Source organism: Citrus clementina, unplaced genomic scaffold (assembly GCF_000493195.1).
Source record: "Citrus clementina cultivar Clemenules unplaced genomic scaffold, Citrus_clementina_v1.0 scaffold_3, whole genome shotgun sequence".
Taxonomy (NCBI): Eukaryota; Viridiplantae; Streptophyta; class Magnoliopsida; order Sapindales; family Rutaceae; genus Citrus; species Citrus x clementina.
In genome coordinates, this window is record NW_006262339.1 from 46,059,302 (window position 1) to 46,082,911 (window position 23,610).

The 23,610-nt window shown below is 36.0% G+C and overlaps 3 protein-coding genes across 5 annotated transcripts; all 3 read right to left on the reverse strand.

Moving 5' to 3' along the window:
• Positions 1 to 32: 32 nt before the first annotated feature.
• LOC18047706 (ethylene response sensor 1) lies at positions 33 to 4,890 on the reverse strand. Of its 2 annotated transcripts, XM_006444351.2 has the most exons (7): positions 4,525 to 4,890; positions 3,868 to 3,934; positions 2,824 to 3,752; positions 1,600 to 1,968; positions 1,210 to 1,476; positions 941 to 1,065; positions 33 to 800 (listed from the first exon to the last, which is right to left on the reverse strand). In XM_006444351.2, the coding sequence occupies exons 1-7, from the start codon at positions 4,597 to 4,599 to the stop codon at positions 563 to 565; spliced, it is 2,070 nt and encodes a 689-aa protein (XP_006444414.1). In that variant the 5' UTR covers positions 4,600 to 4,890; the 3' UTR covers positions 33 to 562. The 2 variants fall into 2 exon arrangements, with proteins under 2 accessions (XP_006444414.1, XP_006444413.1); XM_006444350.2 differs by lacking the exon at positions 3,868 to 3,934.
• Positions 4,891 to 7,938: 3,048 nt separating this feature from the next.
• LOC18046858 (fumarate hydratase 1, mitochondrial) lies at positions 7,939 to 14,239 on the reverse strand. 2 transcript variants are annotated; one of them, XM_006444355.2, is made up of 18 exons: positions 14,087 to 14,239; positions 13,786 to 13,961; positions 13,554 to 13,671; positions 13,294 to 13,443; positions 12,315 to 12,425; positions 12,018 to 12,101; positions 11,186 to 11,284; positions 10,996 to 11,046; positions 10,852 to 10,901; positions 10,396 to 10,477; positions 10,172 to 10,266; positions 10,023 to 10,089; positions 9,834 to 9,884; positions 9,511 to 9,606; positions 9,180 to 9,278; positions 9,042 to 9,071; positions 8,889 to 8,954; positions 7,939 to 8,524 (listed from the first exon to the last, which is right to left on the reverse strand). In XM_006444355.2, the coding sequence occupies exons 2-18, from the start codon at positions 13,941 to 13,943 to the stop codon at positions 8,438 to 8,440; spliced, it is 1,494 nt and encodes a 497-aa protein (XP_006444418.1). In that variant the 5' UTR covers positions 13,944 to 13,961; positions 14,087 to 14,239; the 3' UTR covers positions 7,939 to 8,437. The 2 variants fall into 2 exon arrangements, with proteins under 2 accessions (XP_006444418.1, XP_006444419.1); XM_006444356.2 differs by having other exon boundaries at positions 14,044 to 14,239.
• Positions 14,240 to 17,477: 3,238 nt separating this feature from the next.
• LOC18046859 (programmed cell death protein 2) lies at positions 17,478 to 21,866 on the reverse strand. The gene is made up of 10 exons (XM_006444358.2): positions 21,253 to 21,866; positions 21,079 to 21,162; positions 20,836 to 20,969; positions 20,582 to 20,679; positions 19,683 to 19,771; positions 19,492 to 19,591; positions 18,953 to 19,107; positions 18,803 to 18,873; positions 18,011 to 18,125; positions 17,478 to 17,768 (listed from the first exon to the last, which is right to left on the reverse strand). Exons 1-10 carry the CDS (start codon positions 21,490 to 21,492, stop codon positions 17,607 to 17,609), a joined length of 1,248 nt encoding a protein of 415 aa, XP_006444421.1. The 5' UTR covers positions 21,493 to 21,866; the 3' UTR covers positions 17,478 to 17,606.
• Positions 21,867 to 23,610: the final 1,744 nt, after the last annotated feature.

The window sequence follows — 23,610 nt, forward strand, 5'->3', positions numbered from 1 at the left end:
AATTGCTCCACAAATTGAGGATTGGTTTAAGATGGGTTTGAAAGATGGAAATTTGTCATTACAGCAGGTGCCGAATAATCCGACTAACAACAGATACAGTTGGAGGCTGTGTTCTGTTGTTTATGCCAAACAGACGTCTTCAGAACAAAGAAAACGTTTGAAGCAAGTATTTTCATTAAGGGAAGAAAAGGGGCATTTGACGGATATAATAGTTCATAGTTGATCGGAAAAAGGGATGCGCCCATAAGAAGCGTCCTCGTCCCTTGGCATTATCACACAACCCAGTATGCAAATACATATTTCTTGGCCACACCCAAAATAATTGGAGAACCATGTAAATAGTTCTTCGCAGTCTGTGCTCGGGCATAAACCGAAATCTGTGGACCTAAAAATCTTTTGAATATTATAATCAAAGCACTACAAGTATACTGCACTCGATAAGCTTTCATTCTCTATTGACACATGATAAAGTTCAGCATCCCAGTTCCTCTCTTGCACTTTGCCTCAAGCAGCATCAAAGGGAAAATCATCACTCAAATAAGCTCTATCCATATCACAGTACCTAAACACTTCTTTGGTAACGCGATTTGGTTGAAGCTATTTGATCATTATCCCTAAATAATGGTTTAGGTCCAGTGAGATCTGCACTTCCATGGCTGGCTCGGCCTTTCAGTGCAACTGGGTGTATGGGTGAACCAGGATTGTTGCAAATCCCAAGTTTAACAAGGAATGTAACTGTGCTTCCTTTGTCAAGGCCTTCGCTCTCAAGCCAAATGTGACCGCCCATGAGATTTACAAACCTGAACCAGTCATAAGCAAAAGTTGAGGAATATTTTAATGAGCAAGGAATGAGAGAAAGCAAAAACCTTTACCCTATTAGGTAGTTTCAAATCCAAGGTTCTGCTTCAAGTGTACTGAAAGATATATTTTATGACATTACCGTCTACAAATCGCCAGTCCAAGTCCTGCTCGTGGTGTTTGGCATGAACTACCTCGAGACTGAGCAAATTTTGTAAAAAGAAGTGGAATATCTTGTGGAGGAACGCCACAGCCAGAATCATTAACCTGCAGTGCAGCAACAAATACGACAGTGTTTTCAAAGGAAAAGACTAATGAAAAACCCAAATGAGATAAGCTAAACGGAAGTTAAATGCAGTAGACTAACAAAAAACCCAAATGAAACAAGCTGAACGAAAGTTAAATACACACCTGCACACGTAGGTAGAAGTGGCCATCAGTTGACACTGGGTAAAATTCTGGTGGCCGCCAGTCACTTAAAGACTCCGGCTTTGCAACAGAAGCTATGATCGAAACATAACCCTCTTTTGTGAACTTTACAGCATTACCCACTATGTTTAAAATAGTTTGCATGAGCCGTTTCTCATCCCCAACAGCATAAGTAGGTAATTCTGGGGCCATAATCAAAGTCATGGATAACTTCTTACAAGATGCAACGGGCTTTATCAGCTTAATGACCTACAATCACAGACATTAAAATAAATAATGTAATCCAGACACCCGCATGCAAGAACTGCACGGTGCAAGCTTAGTTCCAACTCTATAGGTAAAGTTTTGAAGTACAGAACTAAAAATAATTACCTCTCTCAGAACTATCTGAAGATTGAATGGTCCATTGTCTAATTCCAGGCTACCATCTTCAAGTCGGGAAAGATCTAAAACATCATCAACTAGTGTTGTCAAAAGGTTGCTACTCTTTAGAACTGTCTCTATCATAACCCTTTGCTCCGGAGTTAGATCAGTCTCCAAAAGAAGTGAAGACAATGCAATAATTGCATGCATCAGAGTCCGCATTTCATGGTTCATTACAGCACGGAAATCATTGCGAGCATGGATTGCCTTCTCTGCCTCTCGACGAGCCGAATCTAAAGCAACATTCTGCTCCATGAGCTGATTGCGGGCCCTCATAGAGTCCTCAAGAATAGCAGCATGTGAAAGAGCAACAGCTACCTGCATGATTATCAAAATAGAATTTGATCACGGAAAATATGCCAAAGAAACAGTTCTCCGAGATTACAAGGGAATACCAGCAAGTAAAGCAATGAACAAAATAAAGTTGAGGAGTTGAGGTGAAAATTACTATACAAAATGAGACAACTTACAGAATGGAAGATAATAGTTTTTTAAGCAGCACATTAGGAACTCTCTCTACGGTACACCTTGTGATTATAATGTTCTAATGAAACCATTATGACTTAACATCATTCTCACATTCTTTTAAAGGACGTTAGTTTTGCTGGTAGTTTTCAATGCAGGGAACCTCCAGAGTGGTTAATGGAGACATTCAAGCTTGCTAGCTGCATTATTATATTAAAGGCAAATTTTAAATGTCAATCCAAAAAAAGGTGCATCCCTTGGATCCAGTTATAACTTAACAGAGTAACTGCAAGACTAAATAACATGGCCATGAAAAGTATTGGCAATGGACTGTTCAGTAGAGGCTACTGTCAAAGCAAAATCAGAATCCTTATGATCATTTGCATATGGAACAATAGATGAACCACAACCTAAGAAAACTAAAAATTGACTCTCAAGGCATGCCTCCGTCCAAACTCTTTACCATCTTTGCCAAATCTGAGAAACTACTAACCATTCTATAACTAATCTAAGACAGTAATACAAAAGTAAGATAAAACTAACAAAAAATGTGAAGATATCCCGTGCAAAAAGATGAATTCTTAGCAAGAAATCCTGTGCAAGAACTTTTAAAGATTATTCTTACCTACACACAGACAACGTCAGTTATGCTATAGTTCGAAGACAGCCTATTAAGGAGAGAGAAAGAAAAGAGTAATCGCAAAATACCTGATCTGCAACAACGTCAATAAGCTCCAACTCATGGTCTCGCCATTTTCGACCACCGTCGGTAGGGAGCATCAGAACCATGACCGCATAGCTCTTTGCAGGTAATTCAGGCCAATCATTAATTTGGAAATTTGAGAGATGTAAAAGAGGTACTCGAACAGCAACAATGTCAGGGGGCACGTATCTTCCAACAAGCAGTCTGATCCTCGCCAATGGGCAGTTATAGGGTAAACGCATTGCTTGAGCACTATTAAAGACATCAGTGACTATAGGAAGGTTTATTGGCACGGAAGATCCGATTTGTATTTGGTTGTTTAGAGTATAAGAAAGTTCTAGATTTAGACCAGTTCGTGATGGCATCCACAATGCACATTCCTCAAGGCCCAGCGTTCTTCCCAGCTCAACAAGAGTGGTTTTGAGAATTGTATGTCTGTCTAGTGTGCTTCTAATTTCATGAGTCAACATTCTAACATGTCTTCCTGTTTCTTCTTGAGTAAGAATAAGGCCCATCTCTCTATCAAGTTCGTCAGCCCTGTTCTTCAGAAATAATTCCCTCGTTTTGACACTCAACAGATCGGGGATGATGTGAACAAGCATCAAAGCAGTTATACATGACACAAAAGCACAAGCCATCTTTGCAATAGTCATCACCACAGCAACAGCTTTGGAGTGCACAGTGAATGTCCACAAGCTTATGAAGTGAGTCAGTCCACAAAGAATAATAAAAGAACCAAACTGCATAAGCACCCATCTGTATGGAAAGAAGGCTGACTTTTGCACAAAATATATAAGTTCCACGGGTATGGAGAAATATGCTAGAGCAATCAGTATATCTGAGATATACTGATATCTCACCAGGAGTTCATCAGGGGGCCATTGTGTATCAATGCAATCACAAGACTCCATATCCAAAAGTTGCCTCAACCAATCTGAAAATAAGCAGAATAGGTATAATCATGCCAATATCGGATGTCTCCAAAGAGAAATATAATCATGCCAATATGATATAACATATATCTAGACCAAAAGGAGAAACATACTTACAGCTAAGGATAGCTAAGGAATATAAGGTAAAGCAGGATATTAAGCACAGATTACATCCAACAACATTCTGCATCAACAGAAATTCTCAGTATCTTGGTCTTTATAGTGTTTCTAAGAAATACTAAAGTTAATTACACCATTAAAACTTTCCCATCTTCTACAAACTGTCTAAGTTTCTCTATTATTTCAAAAAAAAGTATAACTCCCATATATATTCTAAATTCTTTAAAGCATCCACCCATCTTTCAGAATTGTGTTGATTTAATCATCCTCTTCATAACCCTCAAGTTAGATCTGCCCTTGAACCTTAAAAACAAAATCTAATATGAAAAAACCACCATTTTTATTCAAAGGTAGGTAACAACACTTTTTGAACAAACTCACTTCTCTTCCTGATATTACCAGAAAAAACAATTGCACTAATTTTACAGTTCATAAAATCACCCCAGGGGTCGGAGATCAAGCATGCATAGTTACAAACTCCTCAAATCACTCTATGATGCTTTTGATGTAAGCTATAGCAAAAAAAAGGGGTTTTTTTTTTTTTAAAGAAAAGTTTTTCCCCCCCCCCCCCCCCCCCCCCCCCCCCCAAAACAGCAACTTAGAAGACGATAGAGTAAAAAAGTTAGGACTGATATTCACAAACAGGTTCATTACCAAGTTGATACGAAGGAGAGGAGTACACAGCCGCCAGAAATTATTGGCAGAGGAACAGTGAGTGATCTGAGCCATCCATTTTAAGCTGTAAAACTAAAAGAGCCTACTAGCTGTTCCATGTAATGTAAGCAAAAAATAGTAGGAACAAGGAAAGTGGAGGCAACTGCAACTGGACAACGAGACAAAACATTGCAGCACCAGTTTCTGCACGTGCGAAGAGGGTTCTGTTGACGCTTAGAAATCTTGCTCGCGCGTGTGTCCCGTTCGAGTTGGTGATGGTGACCCGGGTACAAGTTCAATGAACTCTAGGAATCTCCAAATGGGAAAAGTATTTGAAGGTCCAATCCTCTCGCTGAGACCAAAGTAGGTGGCTATGGGCTAGGAAAAAGGTTGAAAAAATAAATTAAAAAATAATGTCTCTTGGCGTTTGGCTTTATAAAACTTAATAAATAAATCCTGTTTCTCATATATTAAAAAAAAAAAAAAAAAAGAGTTGGTCAGTCCTATATATTATTATTATAGCTCTATTACCCAACCCCATTAACTATCTCGAGCCAGTGCTTTACTGCTTTAGTGCCACCATGTGCTGGATTAATTACTAAAATTAGAGACCCTTTGATTGCAATTTGCACATAACATCTTCCGCCCTGTAATCAACCCGTGATTTCTCCCCAACAGTTGTACTTTATCGTCGCTCTTTTTAACTTTTAATTTAAGCCTTCAGGAAAAGTGGGGTGAGAAGAAAAAAATTAAAAATAAATAAAAAGTTGCCACATAATTAATTACAGGAGCATCTAGTCCTGGGCTTTTTTATTTATTTTATTTTTTTTTGGCTTTCAAGAGATGTAAAATTAAAAGTTAAAAAAAACATGAAAAAACAAGTCAGGTAAAATTCCATCGCAGTCAAACGGATATCCATAAAAGACAAAAGGAGGACTACACCCAACCCCAAGGGCCAAGGCAACAACAAAGTCTACGAGTCTCTATCTTTCTCCCAAGTTGTGAGAGCTACAAATATTATAAAATACATTGCATCTTCTTGAGGCCTGGTCATCATGCTGTCGTCAAGAATTTGGAAAGTGCTACAGCCACACTTTTACCTGAAAATATTATTATACTACACGCCACACGGATGCGATGTAACAGCAGGCCCTATATTTTGCTTTTGTCCTGGATAAACAATAGTTGGGGATGACACAAAAAAAACCAACTTGAATTTTGATTCATTGATCCGACATGAATCTGTACCTATCTGATTATTTAATAATAATAATAAAAATATATATGTTTTTATTTAAATTGTGTGTCTTTATTTAAATTAAATTAAATTTTTTTTGTTTATATTTAGTTATTTCTATAATTTTATGGTCGAGATATTAATTAGAGTTATTTTTATATTTAATTTCAATATATTAAGGGAGGTAAATTTAAATTATTTAAATATTAAAAAAAATTAAAAATTTGAGCTTTTATAGGGCCTAGGCCCAACTCAACAAATTGTCATGTCTAAACAATCGTTCTCTCTAAAACTGAAGGTTCTTAAAACTTTCATTAATCCGAATATGGATGATTTAAAGACAATCAAATTTAAAGTCAAAAAGATTCTTGAAGATTTTGATGAAACGAATTCGAGTGTGTACCTGCAAAAAAAATTTCCGATACTCAAGTTAACATTTGTGGATTTGAAATTGTTTAGATCTAAATTTCTTTTGACTTTATTTTGAAAAATAGTCAAAAAATCATTTCTCGATCCTTTTAGTTTTTTATTTATACCCAAAGATATAGGATAGGCAAAATTATTTCAAACCCAGATCCCAATCATCCATTTCCTCCATTTAATTTACGTCCTTAGATCTGGTAACTATTTTTGTCTATTTCTAAATTGCTTGCACATAATTTAGTTAGTAATCACATGCTGCTAATTGCGAATATTTTTTTGTTTGATTTTCACTTGTTTTCTCCCCGACCTTTTTTTTGGTCAATTTATGAAAATTAATTTTCAATATTGGGTTAATGTAAGCCATGTCCGCATTGATTCCTAATCCAGAATCGTAATATAAACCGTACTTGCATTGATCTTTAATTTGGGACCAACACAAGTTATATCTATTATCTGAATTAATGATTTTTGATGAACACATTGTGAAGTGACGATAATTTTTTGCACTTACAGGAACTGATATCATCACCACAGGGCGCATAGTAATAGCATCATCCTTTTAGTAAGAAAAACCACATAGAAAAAGATATTGTTGTTGATAATTAACGGCACAATCTTTACAAGAGCACGAAAAGGTATTAGATCATGTGCTGTTAAGTATCAAGATGAGAATTAAAAAATAAGCACCATTACAAGCAATTCAATATTAAGAAAAGATAAAGACAACAAGATTTAACGAAAAACTTTCTTCTACTGAATCATCATCAGCGAAGACAAAGCAAATTAGTGGAATCGATTGTCAGCCCAACGGCAAAATTTAATGGCTCAACAGGTGGAATAAACCACAAGATCAAAGCAACGAAATTCTATCGTATATCAACACGCAATGACTAATAATATAAATCACTATGCTAAGCAAGTAGGAAGAAATAGGCATTCATGATATTAATTACCTCACTGCACATGCATCACAAGTTAAGAATACATAAAGAGTAAACAATTAGTTGAATTATACCCTATAATACTATGCCTTTGAAAAGGCTCCGTACAATTTGAGTAAAATCTTTGGCTATACTTGGTTTTGACAGCAAAAGACATGATTGTAGAGCGATTTTGCATGGGGTCGCGTGGTTTTCATGACAGCATCATCGTGCCCGGAAAGGTTAGAGTTAAGAGTTGTTTATTCACACGTAGGAGACACCACCCCCCCCCCCCCCCTCCCCTCCCCCCGGCTTCAGTACCTTGGTCTTTGCGCATGGCTTTATGAAGTTCCGGCTTACGGTCCTCCAGGGCAGGCACTTGTGGCACCAAATGGTATTTGGGGCTGATGGCATGGTTATTAACATTGCCAGCGTTCTTCCTGGAGCAGCTACTAATCCTTTCAAGACCGGCTATTTCCAGGGTGATGCCTTGGCACCACTGGAGTCTATCGCAGCATGTCTAGGGCTATTTGGTGCCGGAGCTTATGCAGGACTTCCTGGAGATTTGAAAGCTGACAAGGTAAGCAAGGCAAGTTACAATGCTTACGGCGCTAGGGGCAGCAAATTTCTTCTGCCAGCCATATGGCTTCCGGTCAGCTTGGACTGTAAAATTGCTGTTTGATTGAAGGGATATCTAAGTAATTAAAGCAATACATTGAATGGAAGATTATTTAGGAATATGCAGCTTCAACCATATTACTACTTGATGCAATTGCAATCTGTTTACCACCATTACTGTGGATTGCAACCAACGGCTATTTCACTCCTCGATTAAAGACAGTAATAGAATATAATCTCTATTGATCATATAATAATATCTTTTCAGACCAATGAGTATAACGTGAGAGATGTAGTCCAAATACGTATTATTCGAAAAATTTGTTCAATTGAATAAGATCTTGAGTGCTCATTTTAGGGTTCCTTTTAGCCTCAAAATTATTCTCATTTATTCTTGTATCTAACATTTCTTTATTACACTGTCGCACAAAAAAATGAGGGAGGTCTTCCCTTTGTTGGCCTACCAATCGCTATTCTGTCACCACGTGAAATGACATATCACTGAAGCCTCCTCCTGGGAAAACCTCAAGAATATAGTTTTTTTTTGGTTGCCCCTTTCTTTGTTTTTTTTAAATAAAAGCAAAATCACTATTTGGATCCCTATCAAGTGATTCAGTTGAGGCCTTGAGGGAGAGAAACGGCGCAGAAACAGATATCCCGCAAAATGATACAAAAGCCAAAAGCAAATCCCAGGAGTTTAACCCACATAAGCTGGTTAGTCGGATGGGCCAATCATTTTCTCAGGTACCACAAGATTATCAAATTCTTCACTATTGAGTACTCCGAGTTTCAATGCAGCATCCTGTACAATTTAATAGTGGTCAATGGTCAGATTTGATCTGTAGCCATCAAAACTATCCAATTATAACTACATAAGCATCAAGCTTTCCACCAAGTGCAAGTACAGTCTATCCTTTATAGAGAAAATTTTGAGAAACAACTTATGCATCCAAGATAGGGAAAAGAATTCCTCACGTAGATTGGTTTTGACAATATCAGTTTCACACGATTATTGAGATCTGTTAGCAGTTGAGTTTTGGTGCATTTAAACATTGTATTTCATGTCGAGTCACTAAAACTCAATCATCTAACATTCCTAAAGACATTATAAAAAGGCTTTCAAACTAAAATGCATTAAAATTTTGCAAAAATAAGAAAATTATCACCTTAAGTGTAGTTCCCTCCTTGTGAGCCTTCTTGGCAACTGCCGCAGCATTGTCATAACCAATTTTCTGGAATACAAGTACCAAAATAAGTTCAAACTCAAATAACTGCAAATTGGAGAGAATGCTAATATGAAAACAGGGCTGAAAACTTACAGGATTCAAGGATGTGACAAGCATCAATGACTGCAAGGACATTCAAATTGTCAAAAAGAAACCACATAAAACAATTTGATGTGTTATCTGTCAAATGGCACAAACAGACTCAATATTCTTTATCTAAAATTAACTGACCTCGTGCAGCAATTTGGAAATCCTTTCCCTATTAGCTTGAATTCCTCTCACACAGTTCTTCTCAAAAGAAGCAGATGCATCTCCCAGCAATCTCAGTGACTGTTAAGGAAATAGAAAAAAAAAATGTTAGTTGAGTTATCAACTGAAAATGTACAATACCATAAGTAATCCAACACAACATCCTAGACAACTGCACCATACCACTAGAAAATTACATTGCATGCATCCAAGTATGCTAGTCACAATTACTGTTAAAATATGGTGCCATTACACAAACTCTCTCCATCACACATATATACAAGTAGCAATAGTATAGCAAGGGGAAACATACATGTAGGAGACCACTAGCAATCATTGGCTTGAATACATTTAGTTCAAAATGGCCATTTGATCCACCCACTGTGATGGCCACATGGTTCCCAATAACCTGCAAGATCAATTATAAAAAGAAAAGTTTAAAAAGGGGCAAAGACAAGCTCAAATTCTCAGTAGGTTGTCTGATACCATTTAAAGATTAGTCAATGAATAATATAAATACATGACTGCATAATAGAATAAGAACCTTAAATTCTAACATGAAAAATTTCTAAGTTAGAAAATAGAATTACAGTTGATATATATTTTGAATTAGTCAGACTGCACAAACTTTTTTACCTGAGCACAGACCATTGTGAGAGCTTCACATTGAGTAGGATTAACCTTCCCCTGTAACAAAGTTAGTTCAGTCATAAGAATAAGATTAGAAGGGAGATTAGAAGAGAAAAGCCCTGACAAAATATGCTACCAAAAGTGAAAAAGATTTTAGTCACAAATGAATAGAATAAGAAGAAATAAAGAGTTTACCGGCATAATACTGCTGCCAGGCTCATTTTCAGGAAGAATAAGTTCACCGAGACCACAACGAGGACCGCTGAATAAAGAAACCACGATGAAAACTATTAAAATAAAGTAAGTAAACCAAAATAAAAGTGCAAGTAAAGTAATAAACAAACCTTCCCAATAAGCGTACATCATTGGCAATCTTCATTAGAGAAGCAGCAACTGTGTTAAGGGCTCCACTAGTTTCAACAAAAGCATCATGCGCAGCCTGGAAAAAAGTGAAATAGTTAGGAATGTGATCTACTTTGCTATATACAGTGCAAGAAATATGTAATAATTCACTAATAAAATAAGAAGAAATAAAAGAAAAGCAAAGCCACAAAAACTAAAAACTCACCAAAGCTTCAAACTTGTTTTCTGCAGTGACAAATGGCAAACTTGTTTCTTCAGCTACAGCTGAAGCTATCTTCACATCAAACCTAAATAAACGATGAAAGAACTGACCACTGTCAGAGTAAGCAATGTATGCAAAAAACAGAAATATAGTCTTTTTAAGAAAAGGAGGGCATAATGAACTTATTGTGTGAGCCAAGGCCATATTAAAATCTTAAGTTAATGCGAGAAGGCCTCCCTCAAACCGCAATCTTAGGAATTTAGATCAGATATTTGTGCCAATTGCAACAATAAACTTGTCAATTATTTGCATTTGGCAGAAGCAAATTTAATATTAACTTATGTGCAGATACACAGAAAATCAGTTCATGATATGAATGACAGAATGTACACATGAGACCCGCTCACGCACATACACAATCAGAGAAGCAAAATTTTTCCAACCTAAGAAAGGACATACCCTTTCTTTGTGTTCAGTCCAGTTCCTACAGCAGTGCCACCCTGCGCAAGCTGCTCAAATGAAATCTCAAATCTGTAAGAACTCCCCAGGGAAAGGAGGCATGCAAAGATAGGAGAAGGAAATTTACATTAAAATGCTAACAACCTGATACATACGGGGTAGACAGCATATGACTCGGTCAATGCCATACTTCACCTGAATACAGAGCACAAGTCCATCAGAATTTAGCTCTTAAAATTATATCAAGCTTGTCACATCCCTCTTCCAATCAAGACAGATTAATCTCAAGGTAAGAGAATCAACAGGAAGTACTGCAGAAATGGGGAAAAATTACTTGTGTAGTATAGCCACTAAATTCTTGCCCAAGAGTCAAAGGTGTCGCATCTTGAGTGTGAGTGCGCCCAATTTTAACAATATCCTTGAATTCAACAGACTGATGTAAAAGACGAAGGAAAGTAAAATCAGCAGCAGCAATGCGGCTGGACTTATACAAGCAAAAGCAAAATACAATGCTAAAGGTTGTGAAACGACAAATTAAACCATGCATATATAAACAAACAAGCAAATCACAAGATACAGCGGTGCCACATGAACAAATCGAAAAATCACAAGGCTTCTCAAAACAAATACTTGACTACAGATGCAATGGGGGTAAAAAAAAATGGATATTTGCTATAAGCAACAAACAAAAAGCATGCGAGAAAAAGCTGATGCTTAGGTAAATTTAAATAACATTCATTATTGTCATGACTATCAACACAACCAGAGAAGATAATTCAGAAGTTTTAAAATATCAATTTTAAACTAAATATGTGAATTAATACAATAAGAGAAGATCAGCAACAGAAAACACAGAATGCGCCAGGGGAGAATCCATCTTCTGATAACATAGTGATGCAGTGGATAGTTAGGATCTACCCATAACACAAAGATGGTAAGCAAAGACTCTCAAGCTTGCCAGGCTCAATAAGCATATCATATCTGGTTGCAGCATGAAGACACGATGCAGTCATCCGTATAGCTCATGATGCCAGATTACATTCCCAATCAGGTTAAAGGGACATCAAAACGAAACAGCCAATGAATGTACATGACATTGAGAGTCAGCAAACTGGGATTCAGCAACATGAATTTATTTGCTCTTAAAGAAAATGAGAATATCAAACCTTTGAATGTAGTGAGTTATGCAAAACTTTCAAATTTGGAATTAATCTTGAATTTGTTTCCATTGCAGCTGCGATATGCATTACCTGAGGGAAAAAAAAAAAAAGACACAGAAACAAGTCGTTAAAAGAACTGCATGAAACCAGTTGCTCAACAATGAAATGGACACAACAATATAACACTGAGGGCAGATGGTTAACTATGTATTACAGAAGTAGCAAAGTGAAATGGCAGGAGGAAGGACAGTTGAAAAGTGTAACATGAATAACGTAAATGTTTAGGTGTAGGCCCACACTTACAGTTGGGAACGTGTCATTTGAAGATTGAGATCTGTTTACATGGTCATTTGGGTGCACGATCTTTTCACCACGCTTATGGCCAAGAATCTCAGCTGCTCTATTAGCAATAACCTGGAAGAATAACCCGATTGTTACTGTGATCCGACAGAAATTTTAAAAAATACCAAACTTCTAACTACTCTATTAAGCAATAGAAAGCATGTGCTCATTAAAATAATAATAATAATGATGATGTTGTCAACGACTGAGTGCTATCACATCCCCTTACCACCATTAGCACAAACGCTTTCAAGACATTAATTCAAAAAGGACTAGTATTAATGATGTATGACATCTAACAAGCTGCTTGGAGACAGTTGAATAAGCTCAAAGAATTGTTTGCTCAGAATTCATTGGCAAAAGTCAAAAGAGTAATCATCATCCAATTGGATGAATTCATTTCAGTGTTAGATATCAAATCAGTGAACATTAAAAATTAACCTTACATCAGGTGGACAGATGACAAACCTGATCAGTATTATAGAAGCTCCTCAAATTCAAATACATGATAAAATAGTAAACGAACATCAACACTTCGATCATACTAAGATTCTTCTCAAAAAAGACCACTAACCCTTCAATGAAGACCCTTGATAGAGAGACAGAGCAAGGCAATATGTTTAATCCCATATGGTCACAGCTATTCACAGCTAATCATTCCTTCTCATAAAATATAATAGATAAATTTCAGCTATTCCACATTAATCCATTCCTTCTCAACTAACCCCAAAACCTTCTTTGGACGAACATATATTGCCATATGCATCTTATCTCACATTTAGCTAATAATAACTATGCATAAAAAAGGAAATACAAAAATTTAAACCTAACATCATTTATAGGTTTAGTAGAAAGAACAGAAACAAACATATTCATCAAGTTCCCAAAATGAAGAAAGGAAACCACACAGAGAACAAGTGACCACAAAAAAGGAACCAACCTCATTAGCATTCATATTACTCTGAGTGCCACTGCCAGTTTGCCAGACAACAAGTGGAAAGTGATCATTTAGCTTCCCCTCAGCTACTTCTTGCGCTGCTTGCATAATTGCTTTCCCTATGGCTGGATCAAGACCATACTCCATGTTCACCTACAACATAATTCATAACATACATCTAATCCAAAGGCAGCTGGATTTACAAAAATGAAATCAAGCACACAGTTTCCAAGAAGATATGTAAATGAAACATATAATAAAACCTTGGCAGCACATTTCTTGAGGATGCCAAAGGCACGAACAATTGGTTCGGGCATTCGCTCCCGCTCGCCGCCAATATCAAAGTTCTGCAACGACCTTTGAGTTTGTGCCCCCCACAGTCTGAAACATACCAGTCGCAACAATACAAAATTTTAACCATTGTAATTACCCAACCTTATTAACAAAATATTCAAACTGAAAACTTTCGAAAGTGAAAAAGAAAAAAAAAATTACTTATCGGAGGGAACTAGGATTGGGCCGAAAGTGTCTTTTTCCTCTCTAAACGACGTCGAGTAGGATCTCCAGCAAGCGCCATAACGCAAGGTTCCTGCCAGCTGCGAAGTTGTTGATCCGCCACCCAAGAGGCGCCGTGATATAACATAAACTGCCATTTGTTTCTCTACCAAATACTGCGCAAACAAAAAATGACCAACTGTCACGCATAGCAAAGGCGTAATGCAAATCATATACACATAAATCACGTTCACAGACCACACGCAAAATAAGATGTCTAAAACCGCCAGTTAGTGAATACCCGCGATCCAGAGACGGCGTCGATGCAGTAATCGAGGTATCAAATAGAAAATACTGGAGATAAAAACGGTCGGTCAGTCGTGACTGCGTCTGCGCGCGTCGAGAGTCAGCGAGAGGGGTTAGTTTTGGACCTTTTGGTCAATCCATAACCAAATATTTGAATAGTGAAACGATTGAGGCCCATAATGTGGATGGCCGCTGCCTAGTGGACTGCACGTGACGCGCCAGGATAGTGGGTTGATTTTGGAATTTCCTTGGGATTTAACCGTAATAACAAAACCCCGTTTCATTTGGCTGCGCAGCCTATTATTATTATTATTATTTTTAAACTGATTAAACATCGGGTTACGGTATTACACAAAGATATATAAAACTGCTATGACAACAGGTCATTATACTGATATTTACAATCAGATATATATACATGAGATTTATATTATTATATTTTTATTCTATGAAGTACATGCCCATCCAAATACCCCTCACGGAGGAGGGATGTCTCTACTCCACTCACATTTCGCAAAAGAGAAAGACGCTATAAGAAATCTCCACACAATTATGTTTAATTGAGGAAGGTTGAGTTCGTGGGTACTCGAATCATTGCCCTCATAGTCATACTTAACTTTGAGAGCAATGATCCACCACTGGGCTACAAGCCCAAATAGCCTGCGCAGCCTATTATTAAATTTGAGTCATGCTTACTGACATATTTTAACCACATGCTTTTTTATTATTATAGACACAATAATACAAGTAAGTGTGAAGGCCAAATTCAAAAACCAAGAAACACCAATTTGAAGCTTCATAAGGATGACATATGGAGAGAAGAAGCCTTCCAAAAACTCAATTAATTATTTTTATGACTTTTAATAAGTTAATGTTTCTTGGTTTTTGATTTTTGAATTTGTCAAAAAAAGAGAACTAATTTTTGAAACCACAAATAGAGAGAGAAAAAAAGGAATTATTTAACTTTTAATTAATTAGTTTTTAAGCTTAAAAATCATTAATATATGTCAAAATATTTTCTGCTGGTAGGTCCAACATGAAACATCACACATACTCACTCGAGGTCACAAATGATTTAGTCAATGTTTAATTGTGTTTATGAATCTGTATTTACGCGGAAACTGGAACCTTAGAACTACTGCAGCTTTTAGTGTTTCCTTGTATCAAATTCATTAATGACCCAATTTAATCTTCATTGTTTCTTTCATCGGTTTGGATAGTTTTGGCACGCCATTGAATTCTAGAAATGATATTTCGTTTAAAATTTTATTCCTTTTTAAAATTCTTCATAACACTTGTTTCTCTTTCATAATTCTCGCTTTCTTTAGTTTGACGTTGTTCAAGGTTTTTTCCCCCCTTTTTTTCCAACCATTGTGATAACATGGCCATCGTTCTGCATCATATTTTTCTTGTTCCTCGTAATTTTTAAGTTAATCGTCTTTATATTATCTGCGCCGGCTTTCAACCAGACAAGGGTGCGTAAGTTCAAAGCTTTTTTTCTTCTTTTTCTTTAGTGATTTTCAAGAATTACATTCAACTGTACATTGATTTATTTGAGCCTTAACCTTACTAGCCACCTCACCCACCCTCTTCCTTGAAAGAGATGCTACCATTCTTGGATCCCAGGTGCTTCGCTGAACATTTTGTTCTTGCCTGTTAGAAAATTGTGTCCAGTTCACATGCATCTAAAAAGACTTTAAAAAAAAATAATAATAAGCAGTGAAAAAGGAAATGTAAAGAAGCCCCTAACTTTGCCTAATTTCTTCGCTCGCTCATTTTCCTTTAACTGTTTAAAGTTCACAACATTCTTTTTTGCTGATGAAGTAATTGTGTGGTGAATCAAAAGAAGAGAATTGGGGTGAACTTTCAGTTATCGTGCTAACTGTTATAGCTTTTACAGGATTATACGCTCCGGGAACTAGTTGAACCCCTTCCGTCTTGTGGTCGGGGTATTGAATTGCCAGATGGGATCATGGGAGATACCATAGCCTGCCTGATTAGCGGGCATAACTTAACTGACATGTGATAACAGGCATGGATTTCATCTCTCCATTTCCAGTTTTTCTGCAAACTTTTTTCTATGCCTTTTTCTCACGCTTACATTCAACTGTACCAGGTAATAATGGAACTATTGATGGGCAGGTTGCTGTCTGGTGGGAGCTGTTTGTTTCTCGTAACTTAAATCATAGCCGGCCACATCTTGTGGAGTTTATAAGTTGCAATGATATCACTATTTCATACTTAAACCTTCTTGAACTCCCCTGCCTGGTACTTTCATCTGGTATATTGCAGGTGCTTGCCAACTTTCTATTAGTTGGCTCATCATTTATTCCATTTCTCATCAATCAGAACAATGTATTCCTATTTGGTCCAATATATGTAAGATAGAGTTCGGAATGATGAATTGATACCATGCCTTGTTCTATACATGTAGTAATGTGCAAGTTCAGAGCATAGCAACCGCTCTTGCATCGGATGTCGACCTGGCGAGTGTTCATTCGGCACTTGGAGCCATAGGTGACTTCGGCTCGCGCCCACATGACAAATTTCAAATTTGATCCAAAAGTGGTACTAATTGTCACTCGCATCACATTTAAGAGTTTGGTCAGGGCAAATATAACTGTTGCTGGGAATTTTAGGGGTATCTTTGAATTTCCTTTCACAGCATTTCGTCTTTCAAATATCACTTCATCAATTCCAAGTCTTCACTTTTTCCATCAATTCTAAGTCTTCAACCTCTTGGCTTTGCTCCCATGTGATAGGTTCCTCAGATGCTGAGTCGCCTGAACAATGTTCCAATCTCAAAGCTCAATTTCAAATTCCTCTTCTTTGCTCTCTTTCTAATATTCTAGAACTCCTGTTAAATCTTTATAAGATCAAAAAAGGTCATTTTCTCATTCCCTTACACTGTCTTCACAACCCATTCTTTTTTCCTTCAACAAAATATTGACAGTCTTGTATCATCATCCCTCGTTTCAAACATTCTCAATCTCAAAAGCAGTTCTGATGTGGTGCGACATGGCAACATGATCGAGCACAGTTTCTTTTACTAGCTCGTCAAAATCGTAATAGGTACAATCCTTTAATGTTAGATCTCTCAATCTCGTCAATAAAACCATTATTTTACAATTTTTGTAACCAAGTTGATCTCTCGTATATTTGTGGCGTGTGTGAGTCCTTATTGAATGAGACACCATTAAAGTGAGAATATCACTAAAACACAAAAAAAAACACATATTTGAATTCATTGAAAACTATATTTTTTTTGCCTCTTAGTATATTCAAATCTGTGTTTATCTGCTTTTTTTTTTTTTAATTGACATCCTGACTTTGTTAAAGTGATCATTAGAGAATGATAAAACTCATCCACTAAAAAAGATGAAATATTTCCCTCAAGCTACATAGAACTTTTCATTCCATTCCTTGAACTAGAAAAGCCAGACAAAATTTTCATTCAAGCAAAATTTTACTCCAAGGAGGAACATCTTTTCCTCGACCAAATAAATGCTTCGCCATCAAGGCACAGATGACAAAGAATGCTGAACCCAAACAAATTCCTCTTTGTAACTCACATTTGCCTCGCAAGAGCTTTCACACGTGTATACGACCATTGTCGCCCAATCAAGAGAATCCACATCATTACTTACACCAAAGTAAAAAAGCAACTGAGGTAATATCTGAAACCAACAAACCAAAACATCAACCAAAGGCTCTAACAAATTTAAATTTCAGATTCAAGAAAAAACAATAAACCATAGAATGTGAGATGGGAAAATATGACCAAATCATAGAATGTGAGCCAGGAATATATGACTAAAAAAAGTTATTTTTTATTTCTCTCTTCTTTTTTTCTTTTTTTCAGGAGATATTGAGTTTCGATCTGAACAAAGATAGCTTATTAGGGTAAATGAAACTGCACCTGAAATTCAAAACACCTAGGACCGCCACAGTAGCTGCATTTAGGGATATCAGCCTTAGATAGTTGGCCACTTGATGTAGGCCATAGAGCTTTCGCACCAGCGCTCCTACAATACCTGTTATTTTAAAGGGAAAAATAAAAAAATAATCCAACTATGAAAATAAAATGCTATATGTTTACACAAACCAGCAGCAGGTCATAACTAACATCGTTACTGATATTAGTTCATACATACGATAATAAGGAACTCTATAAAAACACATTCACAATTCTAGAAGGTGATTCAGCCAACATCCAGAAATGGAAAGTCCAGTTTCCAACCTCAAAGATTTGAATATGCATTCTTCACCATTGCATACTTAACTATTAATCAAGTAAAAATAAATAGGACGGTCTTCTCAGATAAATCGAATAAGGAGCATGTACATAGGCATCAATTCTGTAAATTGCATCAAAATCTCTAAGTATCTTCAATTGCATCGTCTTGATTAGTGACTGGAAAACAAGAAGATCCAATGGACTGTATGCTACCAAGGAAACATGGTTTATCACATTGCCAGCTTCCATATACAGACACCCATACCCATGCAAAAGCACACATATAATATGTTGTTGCTCACATTGCTAACTTTGACAATTACACTTTTAGAAAGTTTTATTTGCATTTGTTCCACTTAACTGTGCCGCATTTCCCATACATAATTATCATGTGCAGATGGATCCACACTCCACATTTTTATGTGATACACATCTACGAATTTGTTATTTTCAAGTCGAGAAGTATCTAATCACCTTAATACTTGTTCAGGGGCTTTGGCTAAATGCTCTTGAAAAGTGGCCCAACTCCTTCGATCACTGTCTCCCTGTTTATCAATGACAAACACATAAGAGATTCATGAAAGCACTCACAACTTCAAATCATATTAGCAAAACAGTTAGTACCTCAAAACTGTCCAACAACGATTTCATTGTATCATCAACTCCTGTCTTAGAAACCAATGCATTGGTTTGTCCATTCACTTCAGACATTTCTGTATCGTATTCACTTTCATCCTCGTTTATCATCTCATATTCTGGCCACAGGCTATTGCTTGCAACTGTATGCAAATGAAATTTTAGTCAGAAATCAAATTTGTTGAACCACAATGACGATACATTTCATTGAGCTCAAGCAAGCCAACTAAATACTGACTGGGGCATGGATATACAGGCACATAGAAATCTTGGGCATAAAAATTTGCTAGCTCAAGTCTGACTCACAAGTGAACTCGTTTTCTCCACCATTAAACTCGGGCTTGTCAGTGAACTGTGTCATCTTACTCAACAAAGCAATGTTTCAGGTATTCCATAAACTCTTTATGATGACATGACATATTAACTGCTATCCGTGTAAGGTACTTTTATATATTACATATATGACTAAGTATTTCAGCCAAGTACTCCTGGTGCACTATCAGTTTACTAGCATCTATGTCTTTCACCTGAAGTGGTTCCAGCATCTGCAAGGTTAGAATCAGATGATGGAGAAGAAAGGTTGAGCTGTTGACATTCAACTTTATGACCTGATCGCCAGTGGGTGACCTGCAAAACCAGAAAAGAAAAACGAGGGGTTTTTAACTGCTGTCACCATGGTTAGAAGTTATCAACAAAATGAATTTTCAAAACCAATCACCTGGTGTTTCTGTTGGCAATAATGAGCTCTCCTACAGCTACTGCAGACTTTATCTCCTTTCCAGGTACCACACCAATTACAGAGAGAAACTAAAATAAACAAGAAAATAAAAACAATCAGGAGTTTGTGGTCAATGAAAAGACATGCTCAGATACTCAATTAATTCAATTAAAAGACAAAAAGTATAAAGCCTTAGGTGTTTCTGACACATACAGAACTAACCGTAAATTGGAGGATCCATTCTAGACATGATAAAAGTTTTGTAAAGAGGGAAAATTGCATATTGTTAAAAAGAATAGCTAACACCATGTAATGGCAAAATTCAGGGCACCTGTAGATGGTTGATCAGAAAAAGGCTGCCTTTGTGGGAAAGAAGAACCAAAATGAACAACTTAGAAAGGAGGTAATTATATTACAAAGAAGAAAATCTATCCTGGTGAGCCAAAATAAGCGTGCATTGATTGTATTTCTAATGTTAGCCACCGAAAAAAAATCTCTTGACACATCAATACTGTTTTGACATTAATTCTAATTCTGAACCTATAAAACATTTTTTTTTTAAATAGGAACCTATAAGATAGGTTGACAAGCATATAAAGTGCGTAGTAGTCAGAAAACCTCTCTGCAAAATCAACCACATCTTTTTGATACAATCAATGAAATTAATCTCCCTTTTTTATGCCTAGGATGAACCATATGTGAGATGGGTTCACATGAAATCTTCCAACTGTTATTTAATATTAAAAATTTTTGCCGCCTAAGCTCTGAAAGTCTTGTGTAAATATCACTGGTAACTAAATTTGAAAAAGATATATTATACTATGGCATACCATAGCCAAATAGTATATTTGGCCAACCCTAAGGGCTGAATAGGCAACTAAATTAAGTCTAGAAACTACCTCCAGGTCCAGAAGGTTTGTCAGTTCCATTGCATTTTGGGGGCTCACTTGAGTAATAAGGATTAGAGCGCGGTAACTGGCAACGGAAAACCTTCACACTTTAGCAACCACCACACAAGCATAAAATAAAATGTAAGCAATAGAGAAAAAATATATATGGAGAGAGTAAATGAGATTGATTCATACTAATGTTGCATAATGTAACAAACTGAACATTAAAACATTAAAAGAAGAGTCCAATTTCCAAACAATACCTTCGGGATGCCTTCTCAGGTGGGCGTTTCCATTGCTCATGTTGATCTCGACGAAGACAAGCCATTGATGGACACATGAACAAAAATAACGTACGATGAAATGTCGATTCCTTTTCAATAATTGGTGCATAAACCTGGCAATCCAAGCGATCCCGACAAAAGAATAAACATACTGCAACTTCTCATATTACTCGTCATAAAGGACATAATTAATCTAATTCCAGTTAATATTAAGATAAATACCTGAAGCACGAACTGTAAAGGTTCTCCACACATATCACAAAGGCAGGACCTTCCTGTAGGTAAATTAATTGGATCCAGCCAGGCCTGGGATGCAGAAATAATTCAACTTAAATTGACAAAATAATAATAATAATAATAATAAGTAGAAATAAATAATAAGAGCTGAGTAGCTACCGGTGGTCCTCCAGCTTTGCTGGGAAATAAATGGCGAAGAAGAGACCAGCGATTTTTTGGCTTCTCTAGAAAACCTAGCGTCACCGGTTTTTGTTCTTCCTCGTCTTCGCCGTCGTCTTCATCGTCATCCTCGTATTCATAGGCCACCATTTCTCGTTCTTCTTCATCGTCATCATCTAGAGGGGTAATTTGCAGCCCCTGCAATTTCTCTATCGAATCTCCGTTGGCACCACTTTCCATTTTCTTCGGCTTGATAGGTGAGTTGTATGATCAAAGATAAATATCTTTATAATCGTTGATTGATAATTCAAGTTTAAACTGATTTTGCTCTGCTCTCTTACTGCTGGTCGTGATAAACGTTAGGGTTTAGCAATACCCTACAACCAGACAGAATTGCGTGGGATATATATACCCCCAATCAGCTAAAATGCTTTCGCCTTTAATATTACACATATATGCTTAAAAAAAAATCTGCGAAAATATGAAAATACTCTATTAAATCCTCACAGAACAGATATTTTGAAGTTCAACAAAAACACTTATCCCACACATTCTCGACTTATTCAAAAACTGATTCAACTCTACTTAATTCATTCAAAAAACTTACTTCAGCTCTTACTCGATTTATTTAAAATTTTACTTAACCCTTATTTCATTTTTTTTAAAAAAAAAAAAAACTCGATTTTTACTAAATTTATTTAAAAAATTTACTCAATGATACACATGACTTACTCAACATTATACTCAATTTATTCTTAAATTTTTTTTTAGGTATTTTTAACTTTTCCCTCCTTAAAGTATATATTTATATAATTGAATATAAATTTAATATTCTGAGGTAAATGGATTATATTTAAATAAAAAAACCCCTCTAACAAGAAAGACACAGTGCGTTTCCTTTTCTGTTTTTTTTTTTTCCTAACAGTGCGTTTATTTATTTGTTTGTTTATTTATTTTTATTTTCTTAATCTTTAGAGTTTATAGCTTTTTGCTGTTTGAAAACTCTTAAATTTTTTAACGAGCTTGAAACGGTGCACTTCAAAGAATAGCCGGAAGCGGGAAACGGGAAAGTCCAGGCCTCTTCTTTCTTCCATGATGGAGCTTTTCCCACCCGTGTCACTTCCTGAAGAAACCCCTATATTAAATGCACCAATTAATTTTTTTTTTATGCAACACTTCTCAAAAACCCACGCTAAGTTCAAAATTGCCCTGGTCTCCTTCCTTTTTTTTAAAAAAAATTAAGTTTTAAATTTTGTTCCCTTCGACCACACTTTCGTAATTTGGCTATAACATCAACTTTCTCAATCTCATTGCTTTAATGAAGAATAAATAAATTCACTTTCTTTTTTTGGGGTAAATTTTACAAACAATGAGAGGACTATACTCGCCATAAAAAAAAAAAAAGAGTAGCAATTAATTATACTTATTATTGTTATAGCTAGCATAAGTTTCTTCTTCTAGATTAAGAAGTTATGTTGCAACTTCTAGTTTTCAATCTCAATCTCTCTCTCTCTCTCTCCTAATATAAAAAAAATCATAATTGAAAATTCAAGCTTGTTAAATAGCACAAGAAATCATTGAAGAGAGAGAGAGAGAGAGAAAGAGAGAATTTATTTATTTTTCTTTTCTTTTGTTAAAAAATTCAAACTTCACAAAAGACAAATTAAAGAGAGAGAGTTTATTTAAAAAAAGAAGAACGTGAGAAGGGTTAGTTTTGGAATTAAATTGGATTTCAAAATTACTTTGCATTCGTTCATGTGTAATTATCATAAACATTCCCTGAAGTTTGGCGTATTCTTAGTTTGAGAGATTGTATTGACGTATTATCAACTGCTTCCCCTTACGTTAGTATACCATATAGTATAATTTGAGTTGGTGAAGGCAAGATGGTAATAGAACTCATTAATAATAAAAAATTCAAACAAACTTTAAATTATCACATTGGATTATGAGAATGCTTTGAATTTTGTTCATATCCACTAGGTAAAAAACTAAAGCATGCTTTTAGCCAACATATATTATCACTCAAGATGGTATTAGAACTCATTAATAATAAAAAAAATCAAACAAACTTAAATTATTACATTGGATTCTGAGAATGCTTTGAATTTTGTTCATATTCACTAGGTAAAAATCCGAATCATGCTTTTAGCCAACATGTATTATCACTCAAGAAAAAAAAGAAAGAATAATGGGCATCTCCTTGCTCAGTTCAAGCCAAAGCTACCAAGAACAACACTCTATTAATTTTCTCTATTTCTGCTATGCTTTAATAGAGAAAGGGTGCCACAAGCAAGAAACAATGACGACGAACCCGAAGACGTCAACACCAAAGACAACTAAATCATGACTGCTAAG